The sequence below is a fragment of the Salvelinus alpinus genome, chromosome 3, assembly GCF_045679555.1.
Source record: "Salvelinus alpinus chromosome 3, SLU_Salpinus.1, whole genome shotgun sequence".
NCBI classification, from domain to species: domain Eukaryota; kingdom Metazoa; phylum Chordata; class Actinopteri; order Salmoniformes; family Salmonidae; genus Salvelinus; species Salvelinus alpinus.
Window position 1 is genome coordinate 73,250,131 of NC_092088.1, and position 22,168 is coordinate 73,272,298.

General features: G+C 42.8%; 2 protein-coding genes across 6 annotated transcripts in view; one reads left to right on the forward strand and one right to left on the reverse strand.

Moving 5' to 3' along the window:
* macrod2 (mono-ADP ribosylhydrolase 2) overlaps positions 1–22,168 on the reverse strand; it is a 1,184,313-nt gene that overhangs the window by 986,006 nt on the left and 176,139 nt on the right. The window lies entirely within an intron of this gene.
* On the forward strand, positions 2,404–18,432 carry flrt3 (fibronectin leucine rich transmembrane 3). 4 transcript variants are annotated; one of them, XM_071393962.1, is made up of 4 exons: positions 2,404–2,749; positions 12,519–12,810; positions 13,317–13,410; positions 14,847–18,432. In XM_071393962.1, exon 4 carries the CDS (start codon positions 14,903–14,905, stop codon positions 16,868–16,870), a length of 1,968 nt encoding a protein of 655 aa, XP_071250063.1. In that variant the 5' UTR covers positions 2,404–2,749; positions 12,519–12,810; positions 13,317–13,410; positions 14,847–14,902; the 3' UTR covers positions 16,871–18,432. The 4 variants fall into 4 exon arrangements, with proteins under 4 accessions (XP_071250063.1, XP_071250064.1, XP_071250067.1 ...); XM_071393963.1 differs by having other exon boundaries at positions 12,519–12,791; XM_071393966.1 differs by having other exon boundaries at positions 12,519–12,678.

The window sequence follows — 22,168 nt, forward strand, 5'->3', positions numbered from 1 at the left end:
GGGTGGAAGCAGAGACAGAAGCAGAGCAGACAAACTCACAGAGACTCAGGTGTGTGTGGCAGAGGCACAAAACATAGTGTGCTAAATATATGCATCAAATGAGCACACGCACACACACACACACACACACACACACACACACACACACACACACACACACACACACACACACACACACACACACACACACACACACACACACACACACACACACACACACACACACACACACACACACACACACACACACACACACACACACACACCTTTCATCTACACGTGCAGCTTTCACACAACCCTTGTTTGACCGAAACACACTCCTCTCTTTCTAGTTTTTGCCCATTGCTTTATTACTTTGTACTGATACACACCACATAAAAAACATACACTACCGTTGAAAAGTTTGGGGTCACTTAGAAATGTCCTTGTTTTTGAAAGAAAAGCACATTTTTTGTCAATTAAAATAACATAAAATTGATCATAAATCCAGTGTAGACATTGTTAATGTTGTAAATGACTATTGTAGCTGGAAACGGCAGATTTTTATGGAATATCTACATAGGCGTACAGAGGCCCATTATCAGCAACCATCACTCCTGTGTTCCAATGTACGTTGTGTTAGCTAATCCAAGTTGATCATTTTAAAAGGCTAATTGATCATTAGAAAACCCTTTTGCAATTATGTTAGCGCAGCTGAAAACTGTTGTTCTGATTAAAGAAGCAATAAAACTGGCCTTCTTTAGACTAGTTGGGTATCTGGAGCATCAGCATTTGTGGGCTCGATTACAGGCTCAAAATGGCCAGAAACAAAGAACTTTCTACTGAAAATCGTCAGTCTATTCTTGTTCTGAGAAATGAAGGCTATTCCATGCGAGAAATTGCCAAGAAACTGAAGATCTCGTACAACGCTGTGTACTACTCCCTTCACAGAACAGCGCAAACTGTCTCTAACCAGAATAGAAAGAGGAGTGGGAGGCCCCGGTGCACAACGGAGCAAGAAGACAAGTACATTATTGTGTAGTTTGAGAAACAGACGCCTCACAAGTACTCAACTTGCAGCTTCATTAAATAGTACCCGCAAAACACCAGTCTCAATGTCAACAGGGAAGAGGCGACTCCGGGATGCTGGCCTTCTAGGCAGACTTCCTCTGTCCAGTGTCTGTGTTCTTTTGCCCATCTTAATCTTTTCTTTTTATTGGCCAGTCTGAAATATGGCTTTTTCTTTGCAACTCTGCCTAGAAGGCCAGCATCCTGGAGTCGCCTCTTCACTATTGATGTTGAAACTGGTGTTTTACGGGTACTATTTAGCTAACACAACATGCCATTGGAACACAGGAGTGATGGTTGCTGATAATGGGCCTCTGTACTCCATAGAAAAATCTCCTGTTTCCAGTTACAATAGTCATTTACAACATTAACAATGTCTACACTGTATTTCTGATCAATTTGATGTTCTTTTAATGGACATTTTTTAAATTTTCTTTCTTAAACAAGGACATTTCTAAGTGACCCCAAGCTTTTCAACGGTAGTGTATGTATCCCATATTTGACAGTGATAAGAATCATCTCCTTCTCTCTCTCCCTCTTTCAATTTCAATTCAATTTCAATTTAAGGGGCTTTATTGGCATGGGAAACATATGTTTACATTGCCAAAGCAAGTGAAATAGATTATAAACAAAAGTGAAACATACGGTACAACCCACATTTCCCTGACACACTCCCATCCGCTCCCTCCCTCTGCCAGGGCAATGCGCGTACTCTCGTTTCCTCTCCTTTCAGAGCAGCATCATCTTCTCACTGCTGTTTACCGCTACACACACACGTCGCATACGATAGGCTCAGAACGTCCAATCCCTTTCTTCTACTCCCCCTAGCGGCTACACAACACTGCGCCCTGAACCACTCAGACCGAGAGACAGAGAGAGAGCGAGAGAGCGAGAGAGAGAGAGAGAGAGATTATGTTTATTTATTTTAACTTGTGTGCTTTAACCATTTGTACATTGTTACAACACTGCATATATATAATATGACATTTGTAATGTCTTTATTGTTTTGAAACTTCTGTATGTGTAATGTTTACTGTTCATTTTTATTGTTTATTTGACTTTTGTATATTATCTACCTCACTTGCTTTGGCAATGTTAACACATGTTTCCCATGCCAATAAAGCCCCTTGAATTGAAATTGAATTGAGAGAGAGAGAGAGAGAGAGAGAGAGAGAGAGAGAGAGAGAGAGAGAGAGAGAGAGAGAGAGAGAGAGAGAGAGAGAGAGAGAGAGAGAGAGAGAGAGAGAGAGAGAGAGAGAGAGAGAGAGAGAAAGAGAGGGGACCGAGCAAGCTGGAGAGAGCGAGCGAGGCCCCTCCCCCAGATGACATCTATCTATCTAGCTCTATTGAAGCGCTAGAGGCTGATGTAAGTTCACACTTGTAGTGCGCTCTACCCAAGCGATCTGTCCTGCCATTGCTGGGCTCTTTACCACAGCCAGCGGACTGGAGTGTGTATGTGGTGTGTATGTGAGGACCAATAAACACACACCAGACCAGTACTGCTGCTCCAGCTTCAGACAGACAACAGAACTGATACCAGAGCTATACTGTAGCATTCGGCTGGTGTTCAAGACTGGGCTTTTTGGATCTGAAGATATGTTCTATCCTCCCTGTTTTGGATTGGAATATATTCTATTTTACAGACTGCTTTTCTAGGGAGGATATTTATTAGTTTTTTTTTACTTCTTGGTTCATTCAGGAGGTAAGTGTTTTAAATGTTGTGCTGGAGTTCTATTCCATTTCTCTTTTCCTGTATCCCCATTTTTCTAAAGAAGGAAATAAAAAAGTGAGCAGATTTGAAGAAATCTATTTCTGGTTATTTCAAATGAGGACAGCTGCATACATTTTCCATCATAAATATTTCTGCAGCTATGGGTTTATGCCTTGTCACTAGGCTATCGGTTTTCTTTCAGAATCAAATGTATTTTTTAAAATCTCTTTTTGGGTTGATGGTGAGCGATTAAGAGGGCATTTTACACCAAATAACATAAAAAATGTATGCATGTGGTTGTATAGCATATAATTCAACCACACAGCTCATAACAGCAAAATCAAACTCGTTCTGAAAAGAGTTGATAATTATGCAGAATATAGAGCACTAAATAAAACTAAAACACATAGATTATTCCTTAATATTCTTAATTTTCTAGTCACTTTCCAACTCACAAGGCTCCTTTGCTAGACGTGTGTCTCTTGCCAAATGCATATTTTATCTGATAGGGTAGACAATACGTTCCGAGAGAAACCAGCAGCTCGCAGCTCAATTTTACCTCTGGCGGCAATGCAGCCTTTTCCTCCGTGTCTGTCTGTCCCTCTCTCCGCATTGCAAGTAGTTCTACCAAACACGAAGACGGAGTACCGCAATGTCGCTCCGCTAGCTCGTTCATACGGCTGACTGACTAGACTGATCCGAATAAATACAGTCTTTATCCAAACCCTCTCAACTCCCCAGCGGAAGGAAGCAACAGGGACCGTGGAGTTATCTTTCTATCCCTTATTCACTACGATATCTTTCAAATTACAAATGGATAGCCTACTGAGGGATTCCGAAGGTGCAGGTATAATGGAATGAATCGTGGAGATATAACTGCATAAAAGACAAACACTACACTGTAAACTTTTACAGTGGTATATCTGGGAAGAATGAGCGGTCTAAGCATCTTCACTCTTAGAGAAAAAGGGTTCCAAACGGGATCTTCGGCTGTCCGCATAGGAGAACCCTTTTTGGTTCCAGGTACAACTCTTTTTGGTTCCAGGTAGAACTATTTTGGGTTTCATGTCAACCCTCTGTGGAAAGGGTTATACAGGGAAGTCAACATGGTTCTACCTAGAACCAAAAAGGGTTATTCAAAGGGTTCCACTATGGGGACAGCCGGAGATCTCTTTTAGGTTCTAGATAACACCTTTTTTTCTAAGAGTGTAGCCTAGCAAGCTTCGGAGGAGCTGGAAGACACCCCAGTGAGTGTAGTTAATTACGATGCTGATCTGGTAGAGAAGGAGAGCGGAGGTTTGTCACGGAGGGCAGCTTAAGACGATGGGAAAACTCCGCTAAATGCAGCTCTCGCAGACGGTGGGAGTTTGTCTCGCTCTTCTCTCCTCTCCCACCGCCACAACAAGCTCAGCGACATGGATCAACTCGACTTTTGGGAGGGAATTTTCCATGTGCATCATGTGCGTTTTCACCACAAATGGTGTTAGGGGTAGCCAAGCTGCATTTCGATGTGTGGTGTGTTCTTTCTGTGTGCGCAATAAACATACAAGCTCCTCTCCCTCTCCGCATGCCATAGCCACATACCCGGAGCGTGCTCACATTTCGGTGCGTTGTTTTCCACGCCAACCCTATGCAGTTGAGTCAGTTATGTTCGTATAATACGCCATAAAATAGATAGTGATAAGCTAGAGGCAACATCATAGCTCGTTCATGTCCCAATCACATATATCTTAAGATAATGACCCATAGTCTCTATCCATAAGACTACAGCAGAAGTCAGGAAGCGCGGTTTGGTTAGATGATAACACCAGCATTATCTGATTGAGCCGGTTATGTAATCGGTTTAATAGGTCTCCATCAAACAGATTCCAACACTAATGTTAAGCCTATGATCAACATACTGTAGCTTGCCTATTAGACGATGCGTAGTCAGTGTGAATGAAAGTCCAGTCTTAATTGGCATTCTCTATTGACTATTTATCTAATAATATCAAATATGCCTACCTAATATTACCACAAGGTTACTGAACTGCGCATTAGGCCTACTAAATAATCAGGTGTTCTTACTTTTTTAAACTGCATTGTTGGTTCAGGGCTTGTTAGTATGCATTTCACGGTAAGGTCTACTGTATTCAGCGCATGTGACGAATACAATTTGATTTGATTTGTATTGGCTATTTATCTATGATTTAAAAAAAACGAACATTCGTAGAAAAAAAGGTGCTGTTTAGAACCTAAAAGGGTTCTTCAGCTGTCTCCATAGGATAACCCTTTTTGGTTCCAGGTAGAACCATTTTGGTTCCAGTTAGAACTTTACATGGAACCCAAAAGGGTTCTTCTATGGGGACAACTGAAGAACCCTTTTGGAACCCTTTCTTCTAAGAGTGTAGCAAGAACAAGGCTACTGGAAATTGTGTTTTGTTACCTCTCCTGTGATCAAAAGTGTTGTTATAGGGACATAGCCTATGTGTGTATTGAGGACTTGGTTATTTGCTAACATCTAAGGCAGCAAGCCAGATGACATGTAGTTGGGCTATAGGCCTATCGGGTGATGAAATTAACTCAGCCATTGATCTTGGTGAAATGGTGTTTAAGTCCCAATCCACTATTCAGGACACAATTCACATTAGAAACAACTGGACATCAAAACCACATGTCTAGGCCTGTAGTTTCAATATACAAACTGATTACACATTTAAAAGGAAGTTCTTGAAAGGTAACTTTACTGTAATACCCGACAGATTAAAACAAAATGGTAGCTATTGGCAGATAGCTGAAAAAAACTGGATATCACAAGAGCATGTCTGATTCCAATAGGCTACACCAGAGCATTCTATTTAGCAATACACTGCTCTGGGCTACACTAATGAAAGCAAGTCTTAATCACTGATAAAAAAAACAAAATGGCTACTAGCTATTGACAAGTAGCCTGGTCTGTTTACATCAGTCTGTCAGTCAGGCAGGGTAGGGAGACAGAGCTAGCCTATTGTTCTACTGTGTGGACTGCCCCAGGGCAAAGTCACTGGTCAATTGGTTTTCACAGGGAAGAATCTCCTTAACTGGAATAGATCAGTCTAGTAGGCTAACCAGGTCACTACAGACATGTGTTTATCTAGACAAAGGACTGAGAATAATATGATCATGTCTTTTGTTGCCTTTTTAACTTGGACATTTTGACTAAACTGAGGAAGTAATGATTAGAAATAGATAGTCCCTTTACATCACGTTCAACCATACATACATGTGTCATCTACTAGACAAAGATATTATACATTTTTGCTTTAACTTTTTATTTTGACTAAACTGAGGCGGTAATTTTTAGAATTAGATAGGCCCTTTACAATACTTCTAAATCCAATCAATTATTCTCTACATTTGTAATCGTATTCTCAACATTTAGGCCTAATTCAATTCCATCCATCATTAATGAAACAATAAGGCTATTTTTAATCACCAATTCCAATCCCACCAGAATGAAATCACTAATTATACTTAGAGATAAAGAGAATAAAGAAGAGAAATGTAAAAGGCAAGAAGGAAAATGAGCTTTTCTCACAAAGCACCCCAATTCCTTTCATTTGCTTGAGTCAAATATGTGAGAGTTAACATGGAATGTAGGCTAAAGGGCCTACAGTATAATAAGCTAAGGCCCTGGCTGTCCATGCCCATGCCTGCTGTCCTTTAGAACAGTAGTAGCCCCCATTCCTTGACAGTGGTTCTGTTAGTCGATTACAACCTACACAGCCAAGCACCAGTCCACACACTCTCTCTCACACACACACACACGAACACACACACACACACACACACAAACACACACGGCTGGTTCCTCCATCTTGCAGTGCCTACCACCCCCGTGTGGTAAAAAGCATGCAGCTTTCCTTTTAGAGCGTTACAATGGAGAGACACCCGTCTACCACAGACCTCACTCTCGCTCTCTCTCTATCTCACTCTCTCCTCTATAGACCACCCGTCATCCCCAGACCCCTTTCCTCCTCTATCCCCTCTCTCTGCTCTATAGCCCCAAATGATCTGGTAACAGTGTTGTTGTTCATCCCATCTAACCGATGACAACAGAAGGGAGGTTACGCACCAAACCTAAATCCCTGAAACTAAACTATGATAGATTCTCTTTCTGAAACACGGCCTGCCTGTCTGTCTTCCTCACTGTGAATTCAGATGCATTCATGAATGTTCTTTTGTGTCTTGCACCCCAATAGGCCTGGGTAAGACCCAGTGGGCCCCAGTAGCTCCACAGTAGACACAGTAGGCCCTCCTCGCTCACGCTTTCTCTTTTTCTAACAATTACTTAGAATAGTGACAAATGGAGACAGCTGGCGAAGGTGCCTGGGGGTACAGTAAAATAATCTATTATTTATCCTAAAGAATAAAAAATCTGTTCCTCTAAAATCAAAGCCAGAAGCAGAAAGGAAACAAAATAAATAAACTGACAGTAAGGGTAAGCATCAATAAAAGGTATAACCTACAGTCTACATTCTAAAACAAATGAAACTGGGAATTCTAATTCTATGGTTGTTGTTTTTCCTTTTGCCTAAAATGTATATTTATCTTCCAAGATGTTAAATGCAAGACTCAGCCTCACTTCTAGGCTTCTGACCAACCAACAGTATTTCCATAGCATGCTATGTGTGTAGTTGCAATCTATCTATAACTATGTTGTGATCTAAATAAATAAACTACAACACGTACAAATACATAATTGATTTCCCAATGGAGAACTATACAGTGATTTAAATTAATTCTATAACCCTTGAATATTTAACCACAGAAACTTTGGTAATTTTAACTGTTTCCTCTAATTATTCAGTCCATGTAATTTTATCACTTACTTTGTAAAGAAACTAAAAAAGACGTTTTAATCTAAAATACTTCTTGACAGCCATGAAATTGTTTCCAAATTGCTTCAGTTTTCCCAAATCTCTTTCTTTCTCTCTGGGATCTATGTCCAGAGGGCATATGTCTTAGGCCCTTGGCTGCGTCTCAAATGGCACTACAGATGTAGGATCTTAATTTGAGCCAGTTTGCTACAGCATAAAAATAATCCTGCAGCAACAGGACATGTGAATTATTATGTGGATTATAATTAACGGACATTTTTGTAAGGGTTGATACATTGTTCGTAAGGGAAAATTACATCTGAAATTTCGAAGTGGAAATGACAAGCTTCCGAAGCCCTTTTAATCCTAAAATACACTACGAGTTTAACATTTCCCCTGCACCAGAGTGATCAAATTAAGATCCTACATCTGTATATTCCCAATATAGTGCACTAATTTTGACCAGGGCTCATAGGGCTCTAGTGTATATAGGGAATGGGTTACCATTTGGGATGCAGGACTTGTTATTCTAGACTTAAATCTCTCTAGCTGTGGCTATAATCTATCACGTCCTGTGGTTTTGTGTCAGTCTCTGACATTATCTTTAACTCCGCTAGCTGAAAGTGTGTGTGTGTGTGTGTGTGTGTGTGTGTGTCAACACACAATCATACAAATTTTGCTAGTCCACATTCATTGGAGCAGAAGCCAGTTATGGCGGTTTACAAAAATCTCCTGCCGTCTATAGGAGGAGCTTATTAGGACGATAGGGAGAGACATCCATCACCCAAAAAACCCTGCACCCTTTTCCACCTCACATCACTGTTAAAAGCATTGGTGTGTGTGTTGGGGAAGAAGTGTGTGTGTGTGTGTGTGTGTGTGTGTGTGTGTGTGTGTGTGTGTGTGTGTGTGTGTGTGTGTGTGTGTGTGTGTGTGTGTGTGTGTGTGTGTGTGTGTGTGTGTGTGTGTGTGTGTGTGTGTGTTGGGGAAGAAGTGGATGTGTGTGTGTTTGTGTCTATAGATCAAAACAAACTATACAGTATAAAAACAAAGCTCTACAAAATTAATTAATTCAAATATGAGAACGCTATTAAAACGATTGACCAAAACCTTTGAACATCTAATCCAAATCCCCTCAGTGGACATCTCCCAGAGCAGAGGGCCCTCCTGCTTGTCTTGTAATGAACAATAGAATGAAGCCACCCCAGTGAGAAACCCGATAAGCGTGGAAAAAGGCAGCCAAGAAGCCAACCAGGCCAGGGACTCAAGCTGTCTGCACTAACCGTGAAGGACAGCCCATACTTGGTTCAGAGAGGAACACTACCCGGCAGCACACCACAAAAAAAGTCTCAATACTATTAAACAGACCACACCACCAAAACAAACACCACCTCCCTACCTCAGCCAGAACTCTAACCTATTCCCAGAACTCTCCCAATAATAGCAACTCTTTTTAAAAAGGGACTCTAGGTTCAGCGCATCATGCAAAATAAATGTTGGGTCTTTCCCCAGCCCTGTGCACATGGACTAGCGTCAGTCTTACATTAGTAACACGTCACCTGTTCCTTTCACTGTAGGCTGGACACTGAGTCAGTGGCAGTCATCATGTTAGGGTGAGACTGGGTGACAAGCCAGGAAGGTTGCTCCATGATATTAATCACTATATGTATTCAAAAAAAGTCAAATCCTTTGTCTTTGTCTCTCTCTATGAGAGCAACACATCGTTATGACACATAATATGACATTTGAAATGTCTTTATTCTTTTGGAACTTCTGTGAGTGTAATGTTTCTGTTCATTTTTTATTGTTTATTTAACTTTAGTTTATTTTCTATTTCACCTGCTTTGGCAATAAAGCCAATAAAGCCCCTTAAATTGAATTGAAATTTAATTAAGAGAGAGAGACAGAGAGAGACAGAGAGAGAGAGAGAGAGAGAGAGAGAGAGAGAGAGAGAGAGAGAGAGAGAGAGAGAGAGAGAGAGAGAGAGAGAGAGAGAGAGAGAGAGAGAGAGAGAGAGAGAGAGAGAGAGAGAGAGAGAGAGAGAGAGAGAGAGAGAGAGAGAGAGAGAGAGAGAGTGGTGTGTCAGTGTGGACGTGGGGACCAGAAGTCCTTACAAGAATAGTAAACAAACAAAATTGTGACCAACTGGGGGACATTTTGTTGGTCCCTACAAGGTCAAATTCTATTTCTAGGTGGTCTAGTGTTAAGATTAGAACTAGTGTTAGGGTTAGAATTAGGTTTAGGGTTAGGAGCTAGGGTTAGTTTTAGGGTTCGGAGCTAGGGTTAGGTTTAGGGTTAGGGTTAGGTTTTTCGGTTAAGGTTCGGGTAAGAGTACTCTTAGGTTTAGGGTTAGGGGTTAGGGAAAATAGGATTTTGAATGGGACTGAATTGTGTGTCCCCACAAGTTCAGCTGTACAAGACTGTGTGTGTGTGTGTGTGTGTGTGTGTGTGTGTGTGTGTGTGTGTGTGTGTGTGTGTGTGTGTGTGTGTGCGTGTGCGTGTGCGTGTGGTCATCAGACAGCAGCATCTCAGGACTGGAGCTGTAATCGGGTTACAAGCCTCTCATTTCCATAATCTTCTCCATAGGCTACAGGTGTTAAATTGCCCACTCTCGTCCATGTTCTACAGGAGCACACTTAAATGGCAGCTAGTGGAACACAGACACACACACGCACGCACGCACGCACACACACGCACACGCACACGCACACACACACACTCTTTAGCAGAGAGCAGAGCGAGGTACATGTAAGGACATAATGCCATTGTGTTGTCAGGGGAAACATAACATTAACTTGGCAGACTAAGTTCTATTTTTAACACCAGCGGGCCAAGTTTAATATAAGGTGCATTCATAGTAGTAGGTTGTTAAAAGAGAGGGTGTGTGTGTGTGTCTGTATGGGTTGGTTCTTCTATCCTTGTGGGGACCTAAAATCCCCCAACGTCCCCACAAGGATAATAAAACAAGGAAAATTCTCCCTCATGGGGAAATTTCCCACATCCCCATAAGGACAAAGGCTATTTGAAGCTTAGGAGTTAGGTTTAGGGTTACAATTAGGGTTAGGGCTAGGATTAGGGTTAGGGTCAGGCGTTAGTGGTTAGGAGTTACGTTTTGGGTTAGGGTCACAGGTTAAGTTTAGGGTTGAGGTTAGGGTAAGGGTTAGGTTTAGGGTTAGGGAAAATAGGATATTGAATGGAAATACATTTTAGGTCCCCACGAGGATAGAAGTACAACACGTGTGTGTGAGGGAGAGAGTGTGTGTGTGAGAGAGAGAGAGTGTGTGTGTGTGTGAGGGAGGGATGGAGGGAGGGTGGGGTGAAAGTAAGGGCGAAAGGTGATGCTGGGACACGGGTGGGGTGGCTGGCCCAGTTGTATTCATGAGCCTTTCAAATGAGCTTCATCTCACATGTACATTTCTGAGCAGTGTGAACAGAGGAGGGAGTTTCATTTCACTCAGGAGCGAGAGAGGCCGCCTTAGGGGGCCTTGCTCAGGGGCGTGTTGCCCTGGTCATAGCTTCTGTCTAGAAACGACCCCTTTTCTTTTCTGAGAACAGAGCAGATTGCATTCTTTAATCTTAGTCAGAAACTCAGAGGCCAAGTCTTCGTTCCAAATGGCATCCTATTCCCTACATAGTGAACTACTTTTGAAAAAAAGTACTGCACTATATCGCGAATAGGGTGCCATTTAGGACACAGGCCAGAATGAAGCATCAGCTCCGGTTGAAAAACGAAGCAGTGTCAGCTGAGGCAGTGAACTGAGCAAGACAGGAGGGAACAAGAGGGAAACAGGGGTCTAGATCACTGACGCTTTTCATATGGAAAGACATTCTTTTCTACCATCACCACAGAAAAGATGGGGGGTGGTGCTGGAGTGGAGGGGCTGATATTAGGGTTGGGGGGGAGGAAAGGGCAATGCACACAATCACGGTTGAGCAAGCTGCTAGGGGGGAGAAAAACGTTTTATCTTAAAAAAGAAAATCCACAGTGAACACAGCGGTTAATCTGGGTCTCACCAACTATGTCCACTATCAAAGAGAAGCAGCACAGGCTTTTCTCCCAGGCTAATTCAGGCAAAGCAAAATAAATCCCTCTGATCTACAGATACATTTAATAAGCTTTAGGGGCTCTGACTCAGTCTCAACTCCCATAAGCAAACCCATCTCATCCCGGATAGTGTTCATACCATGTGTGTTGTTGATAGAAGTTGTATTCCTCACGATTTAGCCTATACAGAGATTTAGCCTACATAGAGATTTAGCCTACACAGAGATTTAGCCTACATAGAGATTTAGCCTACACAGAGATTTAGCCTATACAGAGATTTAACCTACATAGAGATTTAGCCTATACAGAGATTTAGCCTACACAGAGATTTAGCCTACACAGAGATTGAGCCTATACAGAGATTTAACCTATACAGAGATTTAGTCTACACAGAGATTTAGCCTACACAGAGATTTAGCCTATACAGAGATTTAGCATATACAGAGATTTAACATAGAATAAATAGGATCTTCACAACCTCTTCTCTGTTAGAGATTTCTGAATCCACCTTTCATTAATTCTGAATTTCCCTATAGCATTGTCCTCTATAATTTAAAAAGACATGCATTGTTTGATGAGAGTGAAGGAAAGAAGAAGGAGTTCAACAGACAGAGGTAGACTTAATGGCACCATGCTGTGTGTTTCTTTGCATTTAGGCCAGGCAGCAAGCCATATGACATCCATTAACCTTGAAATCTGTGTCTCAAATGGAACCCTATTCCCTATAAAGTGCATTACTTTTGACCAGGGACGTTTCCCAATGATTTCCCTTCCCTCCTCATACTTACACACACTGTCTGTCTGACAGATGTTACATTGATTGCTAATTGCCTATGGATGTTAAATAACGTTGATCTCTGTCTCTTTGGCTGTTTTTCAGAGAACCAACCAATGCAGAATAGTGTGGGTACAGGAATAGAAGCAGGACACAGCATGGTCCAGAGAGCAGGTGTGTGGCCATAAGGGAACAAGCTACTACGAGGCTGGGCCTGGGAGAAGCGATCCTACCATTGTCCTGTCGTCCACGGGTCTCCTGAGGAGTACGTACCACTCTGTTACTGGAGTATCTAGAACTTCCCTAGCCCTGGATTCATGGAAAACGGCATTCTGTGTTTCCTGCAAGGCTGGAGTACATAAGTGATACAGCCCTGGAGTGAGTCTTTGGAAGCAGGGTTGGTATTGGCATGGCTCAGTCCAGCTTTGGGTATTCTTTTCTTTTCTGTGGAGAGCCTGCTGGAGTTACCCTCCCCTTTCCTGAGAGGACCTAACCTCAGCTTCAAATCTCTTCCCTAAGAGGCGGGGGCCTCTATGTAACACAAAGAAATCTAATTTTGGGTTATTGGAGTTGCTGAGTTGGATGATACAAGGGCTCTACTACTACTACTACTACTACCATTGGGACGTTCCTTTTTAATATTACCCCCCACCCCCCGAAATCTTGTGCTTTTGAGAGGAGGAAGACTGCAGCTTTGTCTTTCAGTCTGAGTGGAGATGCTGTTTCTACTGGCTTATCTTCCATGGCAAAACCTTTGATGGCCTGAGAGGCCTGAGCAGGCTGACAACACAAGAGGAGGGTCAGCGAACAAACGCGGATCAGTTTAGTTCAAACACACTGACCCGGGTCACAATATAACCTTCTCTCTCTTACTACGCTAATACACTTTTCCTTTCTGAAAAGGATTAATAGAGAAGATTTCAACATACATCTCCATCTGCTGGACGGGGAAAGGATTCTTGTGTGGCTGCAGAAGGATTATTTACGGATCCTTCAGGTATGACAGCTATGATTGGATGTTGGCTGTGGCTTCTTTACGCCTCACTGACGAAACCAAGGTTTCTAATAATGGTGTGTGTGTGTGTGTGTGTGTGTGTGTGTGTGTGTGTGTGTGTGTGTGTGTGTGTGTGTGTGTGTGTGTGTGTGTGTGTGTGTGTATGTGTGTGTATGTGTGTATGTGTGTGTGTATATGTGTGTTTGTGTGTGTGTTTTCTAATGAGACGTGGTGGAAGGAGAGGTCAGTACATGAATGCTTAATTAAAGTAATAAATCAGTACTTGTCTAATTAAAAGGGAAACCACACTTCACTGGTCACAGTATAAACTAAAGGAGAAAGACAGACAAGCAGTTTGCACCTACTGTTTTGCCATATTAATTTGAGGTCATGACCTCTTGTTGTTGCAGTGCTAGTTAAGAAATAGTTTGTTGTTTCCTTGGTGTTTGTGGCTATATATAGAGAAACAGCATTTGACAACTTCTACTTACAGATATACTGCTGTGCTAAAAGGTAACTGAAATGTGATTATTCATGCAATATTAACTGCTCTAAATCAGTTATTGCTACCAGTCACAGCCAAGCACTGAACAGTTCAGCCATGTAGTTAGTGAATGGATGACTGATGAGTGCAGTTTGGTTTACATCGTTCCACATTTGGTATTGAGTCTGCAAAGCACTGCCACTGCTACCTAGGAATCTGACCAGCAGAGAATCTCCCTCTGAAGACTTGTTCTACTGACATGGTTATTTCTTGAGGAACGTTTTCCGTTTTTCTCCTTTAGTTTCTGTAAATAGAAACGTTTCTACCACCTTGTGAGCTCTAGGCCAGATGAATGTAAGACAGAGAGCAAGAGAGACGTTTTCACAACAGTTCATTTACAAGGCCTGACTTTGTTCATGCACCCCCCCCCCCACACACACACACACTCTAGCAGCAATGAAAGGCAGCCTTGAGAAAGATACAGAAACGTGTAAAACAACCAAGGCCAAGCTATTACATTTTACAAGCTAAAGCCCAAGCACAGGGATTGAATTCAGAAGAGAGGCCAGATGTTAAAGGATTTTCTTATCTACAAACAAGAAATGAGGAAAAGGGAAAAACATTGTAAACTTGTGAAGTTTCCAAATCTAATGAGAATGTACATACTAACATTATGTGTGTTCCTTGAAAACAGTCCTTTGCACTCAAAGTAGTTTTAGCCTCGCTAGTTGCTGTAATTCATTTTCTGTGTTTGGTCAATCGTAATAGTAACAATTTATATCAATTTAACAGTCTGCATAGGGCCTACAAACAATATAATATATTGCAGAACGTTTATTGCGGAAAGAGCTTGAGGCAACACAATTCAAGCAAACAGCAATTACTAGAAACAAGAATGTTGGCTTCCCTTTAAAGGCCTTGTGCATTAACTTTACCCTTCTGTCTCCTCCCCAAGGGTTCCTGAGTGATCACACTGCCAGACTACACCATACGCCACAACCTCCAAACAAGATGACCGCCCAATGCAAGAACTTCCTCCTCTTCCTGACCAGAGTAGGACTACTCCTGGGTCTGGCTAACCCTCTGGTGACCTCAGCCTCCTGCCCCTCGGCCTGCCGGTGTGATGGGACCTTCATCTACTGTAATGATCGAGGCCTCACCTCTATTCCTACCGGCATTCCGCTGGATGCTACTGTACTCTTCCTCCAAAACAACAGGATCAAGAGTGCTGGTATTCCCACCGACCTGAAGAGGCTAAGCAATGTTGAGAAGATCTATCTGTACTGTAATAATCTGGACGAGTTCCCCCAAAACCTGCCGATAGGAGTCAAAGAGCTGCATCTACAGGAGAATAATATTCGGATGATTACGCATGCATCGCTGGGTCAGATCCCACTGATCGAGGAGCTACACCTGGATGATAACTCTGTCTCGGCGGTTAGCATCGAGGAGGGAGCGTTCAGGGACAGCAACCACCTGAGATTACTTTTTCTGTCCAGGAACCACCTGAGCACCATCCCGTCCGGCCTTCCGCAGACCATCGAGGAGCTGCGCTTCGACGACAACCGGATCTCGTCGATATCGGAGGCGTCCCTCCAGGACCTGATCAACCTAAAGAGACTCGTCCTGGACGGGAACCTACTCAACAACCGTGGCATCGGCGAGATGGCCTTCATCAACCTGATTAATCTCACCGAGCTGTCCCTGGTGAGAAACACACTGACGTCTCCGCCGGCTAACTTACCGGGAACCAGTCTTGAAAAATTGCAGCTCCAAGACAACCACATCAACCGGGTACCGGCCGGGGCATTCGCTTTCCTCAGGCAGCTGTATCGACTGGATCTATCGGGCAACAACCTGAGCAGTCTGCCTCAAGGAGTGTTTGAAGACCTGGATAACCTCACGCAGCTCCTGCTCCGTAACAACCCATGGCAGTGTACTTGCCGGATGAAGTGGGTGAGAGACTGGTTAAGGTCGCTGCCGACAAAAGTCAACGTTCGAGGGTTTATGTGCCAGGGGCCGGACAAGGTGAAGGGCATGGCTATAAAGGATCTGTCTACTGACTTGTTTGACTGTGGAGGCTCTGACTTGGGCGGGAGCCAGGGGGCCCCTACCTTCGAGACCAGCACCGTCTCTAACACCTTACCCCCCTCACATCCACAATGGCCCTCCTTTGTCACTAAAAGACCAGTGGTGAAAATGCCTGAACTGAGTAAGAACCACCGCAGTACTACGACACCATCAGGTAGAAAGATCATCAGGATCAGCGTGAAGTCGAGCAGTGCAGAGACAGTGCACATCTCCTGGAGGGTTTCTGTACCCATGACTGCCCTAAGGCTCAGCTGGTTAAAACTGGGCCACAACCCTTCATTTGGTTCCATCACGGAGACCATCGTACAGGGGGAGAAGACGGAGTACCTCCTAACAGCTCTAGAACCGGAATCCTCATACAGGATATGCATGGTTCCCATGGAGACCAGCAACATTTACCTGTCGGATGAGACGCCGGTTTGCATTGAGACAGAGACCAGTTCTCTGAAGGCCTACAACCCCACCACCACTCTGAACCGCGAGCAGGAAAAGGAGCCTTACAACAATTCCAGTCTGCCTTTAGCCGCGATCATCGGAGGGGCTGTGGCTCTGTTGGCAATGATAATGCTGGCGATCGTGTGCTGGTACGTGCACAGGAAGGGTTCGCTGTTTTCCAGGAATTGCACCTACAACAAGGGCCGAAGGAGGAAGGACGATTACGCAGAGGCGGGGACGAAGAAGGATACCTCGATCTTGGAGATACGAGAGGCCTCTTTCCAGATGATTCCTATACACCCCGTGCCCGTGTCCAAAGAGGAGTTTGTGATACATACCATTTTCCCTCCGAATGGATTGAGTCTGTACAAAAGCCCGCACAGCGAGACCAGTATTAGCAACAGGAGCTACAGAGACAGTGGAATACCTGATTCAGACCACTCCCATTCATGATATTGATAACGCAGAACATTTTATTATAAATGAGTGCGTTCGGTGATGACTTGAAACTAAGTGGCTATAAGACATTGTTATAAAACACTGGATCTAAAAGACTGATTGGGAAAGCAATGTTCTTCTGTACATTTGCCCATATAATTTATATTTAAGGACATTTTATGACGAAGAGGAGAACAAACATGGTTCACATTGCAGACAGTAGGCCCATCACTGAGCCGCAGGTCAGTGTATGTTGTAATTAAAACTGCAATTCTATATTTTAGGGGTTTTTAGTAATTTGTACTGTATTTCCTTTGGCTTAAGGTTACCTAACAACCAAGTATAAAAAACAAACTCTGTTCTACTGAGATATGATGACTTGTCAACTGTGAAAGTGGGTTTTCATTGCTGTGTTGAACAATCAGACTTGTAGAATAAAGCACAGGTCATTCCTTTCACACTCTTTTTGTGGCTGTTCGATAACAACAAAAAGGCAAAAGAAATGACATGATGATCAAAACTAGGGCACAGCTGATTAACTAAGAAGAACCAGGGCGAAGCAGCGAGACAGCAGGCGTGTTGCCTTCTTCCTCTGAGAAGAGACAAGCAGAGAGCAGTCGCCTACATGTACCTAGCCAGAGAGACCCAGAGGGGTGTATCTCTGGAAACATGGACTAGATATGGAGGTGTCACGCTTTACATCTTTGCTTTGTTCAGTGTGTGGATTCATTTAGTTTTTCTGTTTGGAAAAAACAGAAACAGAGACAGCACAGGTAGAACACATTTGTGTGTGTGTGTGTGTGTGTGTGTGTGTGTGTGTGTGTGTGTGTGTGTGTGTGTGTGTGTGTGTGTGTGTGTGTGTGTGTGTGTGTGTGTGTGTGTGTGTGTGTGTGTGTGTGTGTATGTGTGTGTGTGTGTGTGTCTGCACGTGTCCTTGTGATTGTGCTTGGGAGCGTGAGTGAGTGAGTATGTGTATGTGTGTCAATAAAGTCCTGTAGAACACAGCACAGGGCATATGAAGCACACAGACCTTTAGGGGAGGAGAGGAGACCCTCTCCTAACATATTAACCCATGTAGGGTGGCCAGGTTGACAACCCCCCTATATCTCTATCTGGCTAAACTACAATGGATGCCATTCTCCAGTACCTTGTACCATAACTTGGCCCTCAAACATAGCCTAGATATAAACAGGGCAAGAAAAAAGGACGTAGAGAAAAAAATGGCTTTCCTTTGAATACAAACGTCACCGATTTCCTTGTTTATGATTATGATTTTGTATTTTGTATTTTTTTCCAGATTGAAGACACTACTACTTCTATGTTACCACAATTTCAAAGTTAATTGTTCTTTACAAAGTTGCTCATGGATTCTTGAAAGTCGGGACAATTGTCCCATCTTTCAAGAATTCCTGAACTGAAAACCAAAGTGCATTGAATGCTCTTTGGCCCAGTCTTGTATGTGCCTTGATCTAATGCTTATTGTATTTAGCTTTTTAAGAAATCAGTGACTTTTTTTCATACACACTTGAATATGAGAAAATATTGGTCATATTGCAGAATAAAAGTGGATAAAAATACCAAGACTTGTCTTTCTTACCTGAAACACTAAAAATACATTTCAAAATCACAATTTGAACCCCATTCTCAGTCTGCATAAGAAAAACATTGCAATGCACTCATGTGCTTGATACTTTTGCAAATATGAAACATCATTGTCTATAAGCACAAGCAAAGTATACACTCAAACAGAATACATTCTGGTCAATACTGACCACACTGTCTCTCCTGGTTGGTTAACTAATAGTGAAACAACCACAGAAGCCCAGGAAGGGTGATAACATCCTTTGAATGACATCATCCAAATACAGACTTCCTAAAAAAGGTTTTGTAGGGAAAATGGCAGATTTAGCGCTCACAACTATGACCTATTTTCTGCAGAGATTAAAAAATGCATTTCGCTCACAGCGATGAGGAAAATGTCTGCCTGGCTGTATTTCCAAGATGTACTGAGCTTTTTAACTCGGAGACGGGTAGAGATGATATTGTTCTCTAACATGCAGCGTCCCTCAGCCTCTCTGTGGGCAGTCAGACAGACACACACATGGACACACACACACACTCCTCTAACAACCCAGTCACACACACACACACACACACACACACACACACACACACACACACACACACACACACACACACACACACACACACACACACACACACACACACACACACACACACACACACACACACACACACACACACACACACACACACCGTAGGCAATCAGTCTACAGAGCAAGAGCTGCTTGAGGCTGGCGTTGGTCTTTCATGTGGTGAAGCCACTGTGGGTGATTTATATCAGATGGTGTGGTGAGATCTGGGCTCTCTCTGGGGGTTGGTCCCAGGCTCACAGTGTGTGTGTGTGTGTGTGTGTGTGTGTGTGTGTGTGTGTGTGTGTGTGTGTGTGTGTGTGTGTGTGTGTGTGTGTGTGCGTGAGTGTGTGTATGTAATCTAATGATGAGCCACCGTACGGAGTGTCACGATCCAAGCTCTGCTGGGGATCCCAGGCAATACAAAACACAGGACTGAGCAGAGAGACAGAGAGACAAAGAGAGACAGACAGAGAGACAGAGAGAGAAGAGAGACAGAGAGAGACAGAGACAGAAAGGGAGGGACAACGAGACTGAGAGACAGAGACAGAGAGACAGAGAGAGAAAGACAGAGAGAGACAGAAAGACAGTGGGACAAAGACAGAGAGACAGAGACAGAGAGACAGAAAGAGAGAGACAGAAAGAGAGAGACAGAGAGACAGAAAGAGAGACAGAGAAACCGAGAGACAGAGAAACAGAAAGAGAGAGAGACGGAAAGAGAGAGAGACAGAAAGAGAGAGAGACGGAAAGAGAGAGAGACAGAAAGAGAGAGACCGAAAGAGAGAGAGAGACAGAAAGAGAGAGACAGAAAGAGAGACAGAAACAGAGAAACAGAGAGACAGAGACAGAGACAGAGACAAAGAGACAGAGACAGCTCCAGGTTTACATTAACAACAGGTCTGCTGCTAATTCAGACAGGGTCCTCCTCACAAATACAGATATACATATACAAACAGACAGAGAAAATATAATATAATCACATTAGTACACTCACCTACAGAGAGGGAAAGACATGTGCATGTGCAGCACATGGGATGTGTTAAACATACTCCTTAGCCTGAAGTGTCCTCACTTGAGAAAGAAAATAGCTAGCTTTTCGTGTGGCGACGATGAGTTCGCGCCAGGTATGGGCCGAATCAGACGGAAGTGGTACTCACTAAGCAAGTAGCATGATGTCCTTTACACATGAATACACACACTCACATAATATGCAGTCATAAACTAAAATGTATGATCTGACACATCTCCACACTGTAATCCATACGTGCATTCATAAACACACCCATACAGTCTGAACACACTCAAGGCTCTAATTAAAGTAAGGGAAGCCGCTAGAAGCTACAGAACTTCTCCAAACCTTAAGTGTACACTCACACTGGCCCTGAGGCCCCTACACTAAATATATCAGATCAACTGGAAATGAAAGTAAACAGCTGCTTTAAGAATGGTGTAATGCTTCTGAGTCTGTGTGGCCTCACATACAGTACAATATGTGAATGTTGTCAACAGTTCTCTGCTCTGTCATTTGACTGTAACTTTGGATTCAATCTAATCTTGAATCTTGTGAGTGTTTGCAAACGCTTGGGAGCGAGAAAAGCTTTTGTTGAATAAAAGCAAATGCGATAAGCTATTACGTAATGTGCAAATATGAACTCTAAGTATTACGTACTCACACTGCAAGTATTTACTCTTAAAGATAATGTGTACAGTTTGTCAAAGTACTACATGCTCAAGTCTAGGGCACATGGGCGTTCTCTCACTCAATTCAAGTTTCAAATCAAAGCATGTAGCCACACATCTATTCAAAGAGATTTGATTGTTTTATTTCCTCAACTCCTCATTCATTCTGATTAATGAAATGTCTTTGAATGGTTATGAACTGTGTAGGAATGCCTATGAATATCTATGAATTCCCTATGAACAGCATAAAAATGCCTATGAAACAGCAGGAGTGTGTTTCATACCTGAGTCGTGAGTACTGGGTCTCTAGCTAGAACAAGAACCTATCCTAACTCATTTCAGAGTTCATTTCTGGAACCTGACAGACTCCACAACGTTCTACAGATTGGACCAGATAGAATAAAAGGCCAACTCCAGCACACTGATGATCGTGATGCTCCCTAACATGTAATAGCTCTTCATCAGGGTATACAGATGAGATCCCCCACATTACATTAGCCAGGAAGCCCAACCTTCACCTTTACCTTAGCTAGTCTCTAAAGTAACTGTGTGTTATTGATTGGTTTTCTAAGTAAATTAGCCTCATGTTCTCCTAACAACGTACAGATGTAGGGTCTCAATTTCAGATAGCTTTCTACAGCAAGAAAATTGTCCTGGAGCTACAGAAACTGTGAATTATTATGTTGATTATAATCAATGGATATTTTTGTAGGGTTTCATACATTTTTCATTAGGGCAAATCAAGTCTGAAATTTCAAAGTGGAAATGACAAACTTTAAAAGCCTTTTTAAAACTCAAATACACTACATGTTTGCATTTCCTGCTGTCCAGGAAAATTCTCAGCAACAAAAGAGTGATCAAATGAAGATCCAACACCAGTAGGTATTTCTAGCACTTAGAAGCACGGAGCGAGAAACAACACTGCTCTCTAGATTCTATATGCTACCTAATAGAGATTTAATCAGGCGGAAAGAACATAAAGTGAATCGACCTGCTAAAAATGATGTTGAATGGAATTTAACAGAGAAAATATTCTCAAAAACCTTGAGTGATTCTCATGAGAGTATTTAATGTGTTTTTTGTTCTGAGAAGAACCATCTCATTCTAGAATAAAATTATTCTGTCTCCACAAAGATAGATAGTCCGAAACAAAAGATTACCTAGAACTGAATCACCCTGCTATGAGCCCTGACCCTGGTGACCTCCCGTGACCTTTCATGACCCTGTTCCCTACTTCACCCTTCCTGCTCCCAGCTCCTCACTCTGAACATCACTCAATCCCTCCCACCATCTCATTGAGGTCAGATGGTCTCACTGAGGCCACCAAACAATACATGGCACTTCATACGACCCTTCTCTCCGACTCCCACCCATGATATTGAATCACTCACTTCACTAATATTTCTTCTTTTACAACAAGACAAAAAGCTTGAATACAGATGTATGCTGCCCCCCATAACCCCCATGCTAGCCCATTGTA

Coding starts and splice junctions, on each gene's coding strand:
- flrt3 (XM_071393961.1), top strand. CDS start 14,903: ATGACCGCCCAATGCAAGAACTTCCTCCTCTTCCTGACCAGAGTAGGA.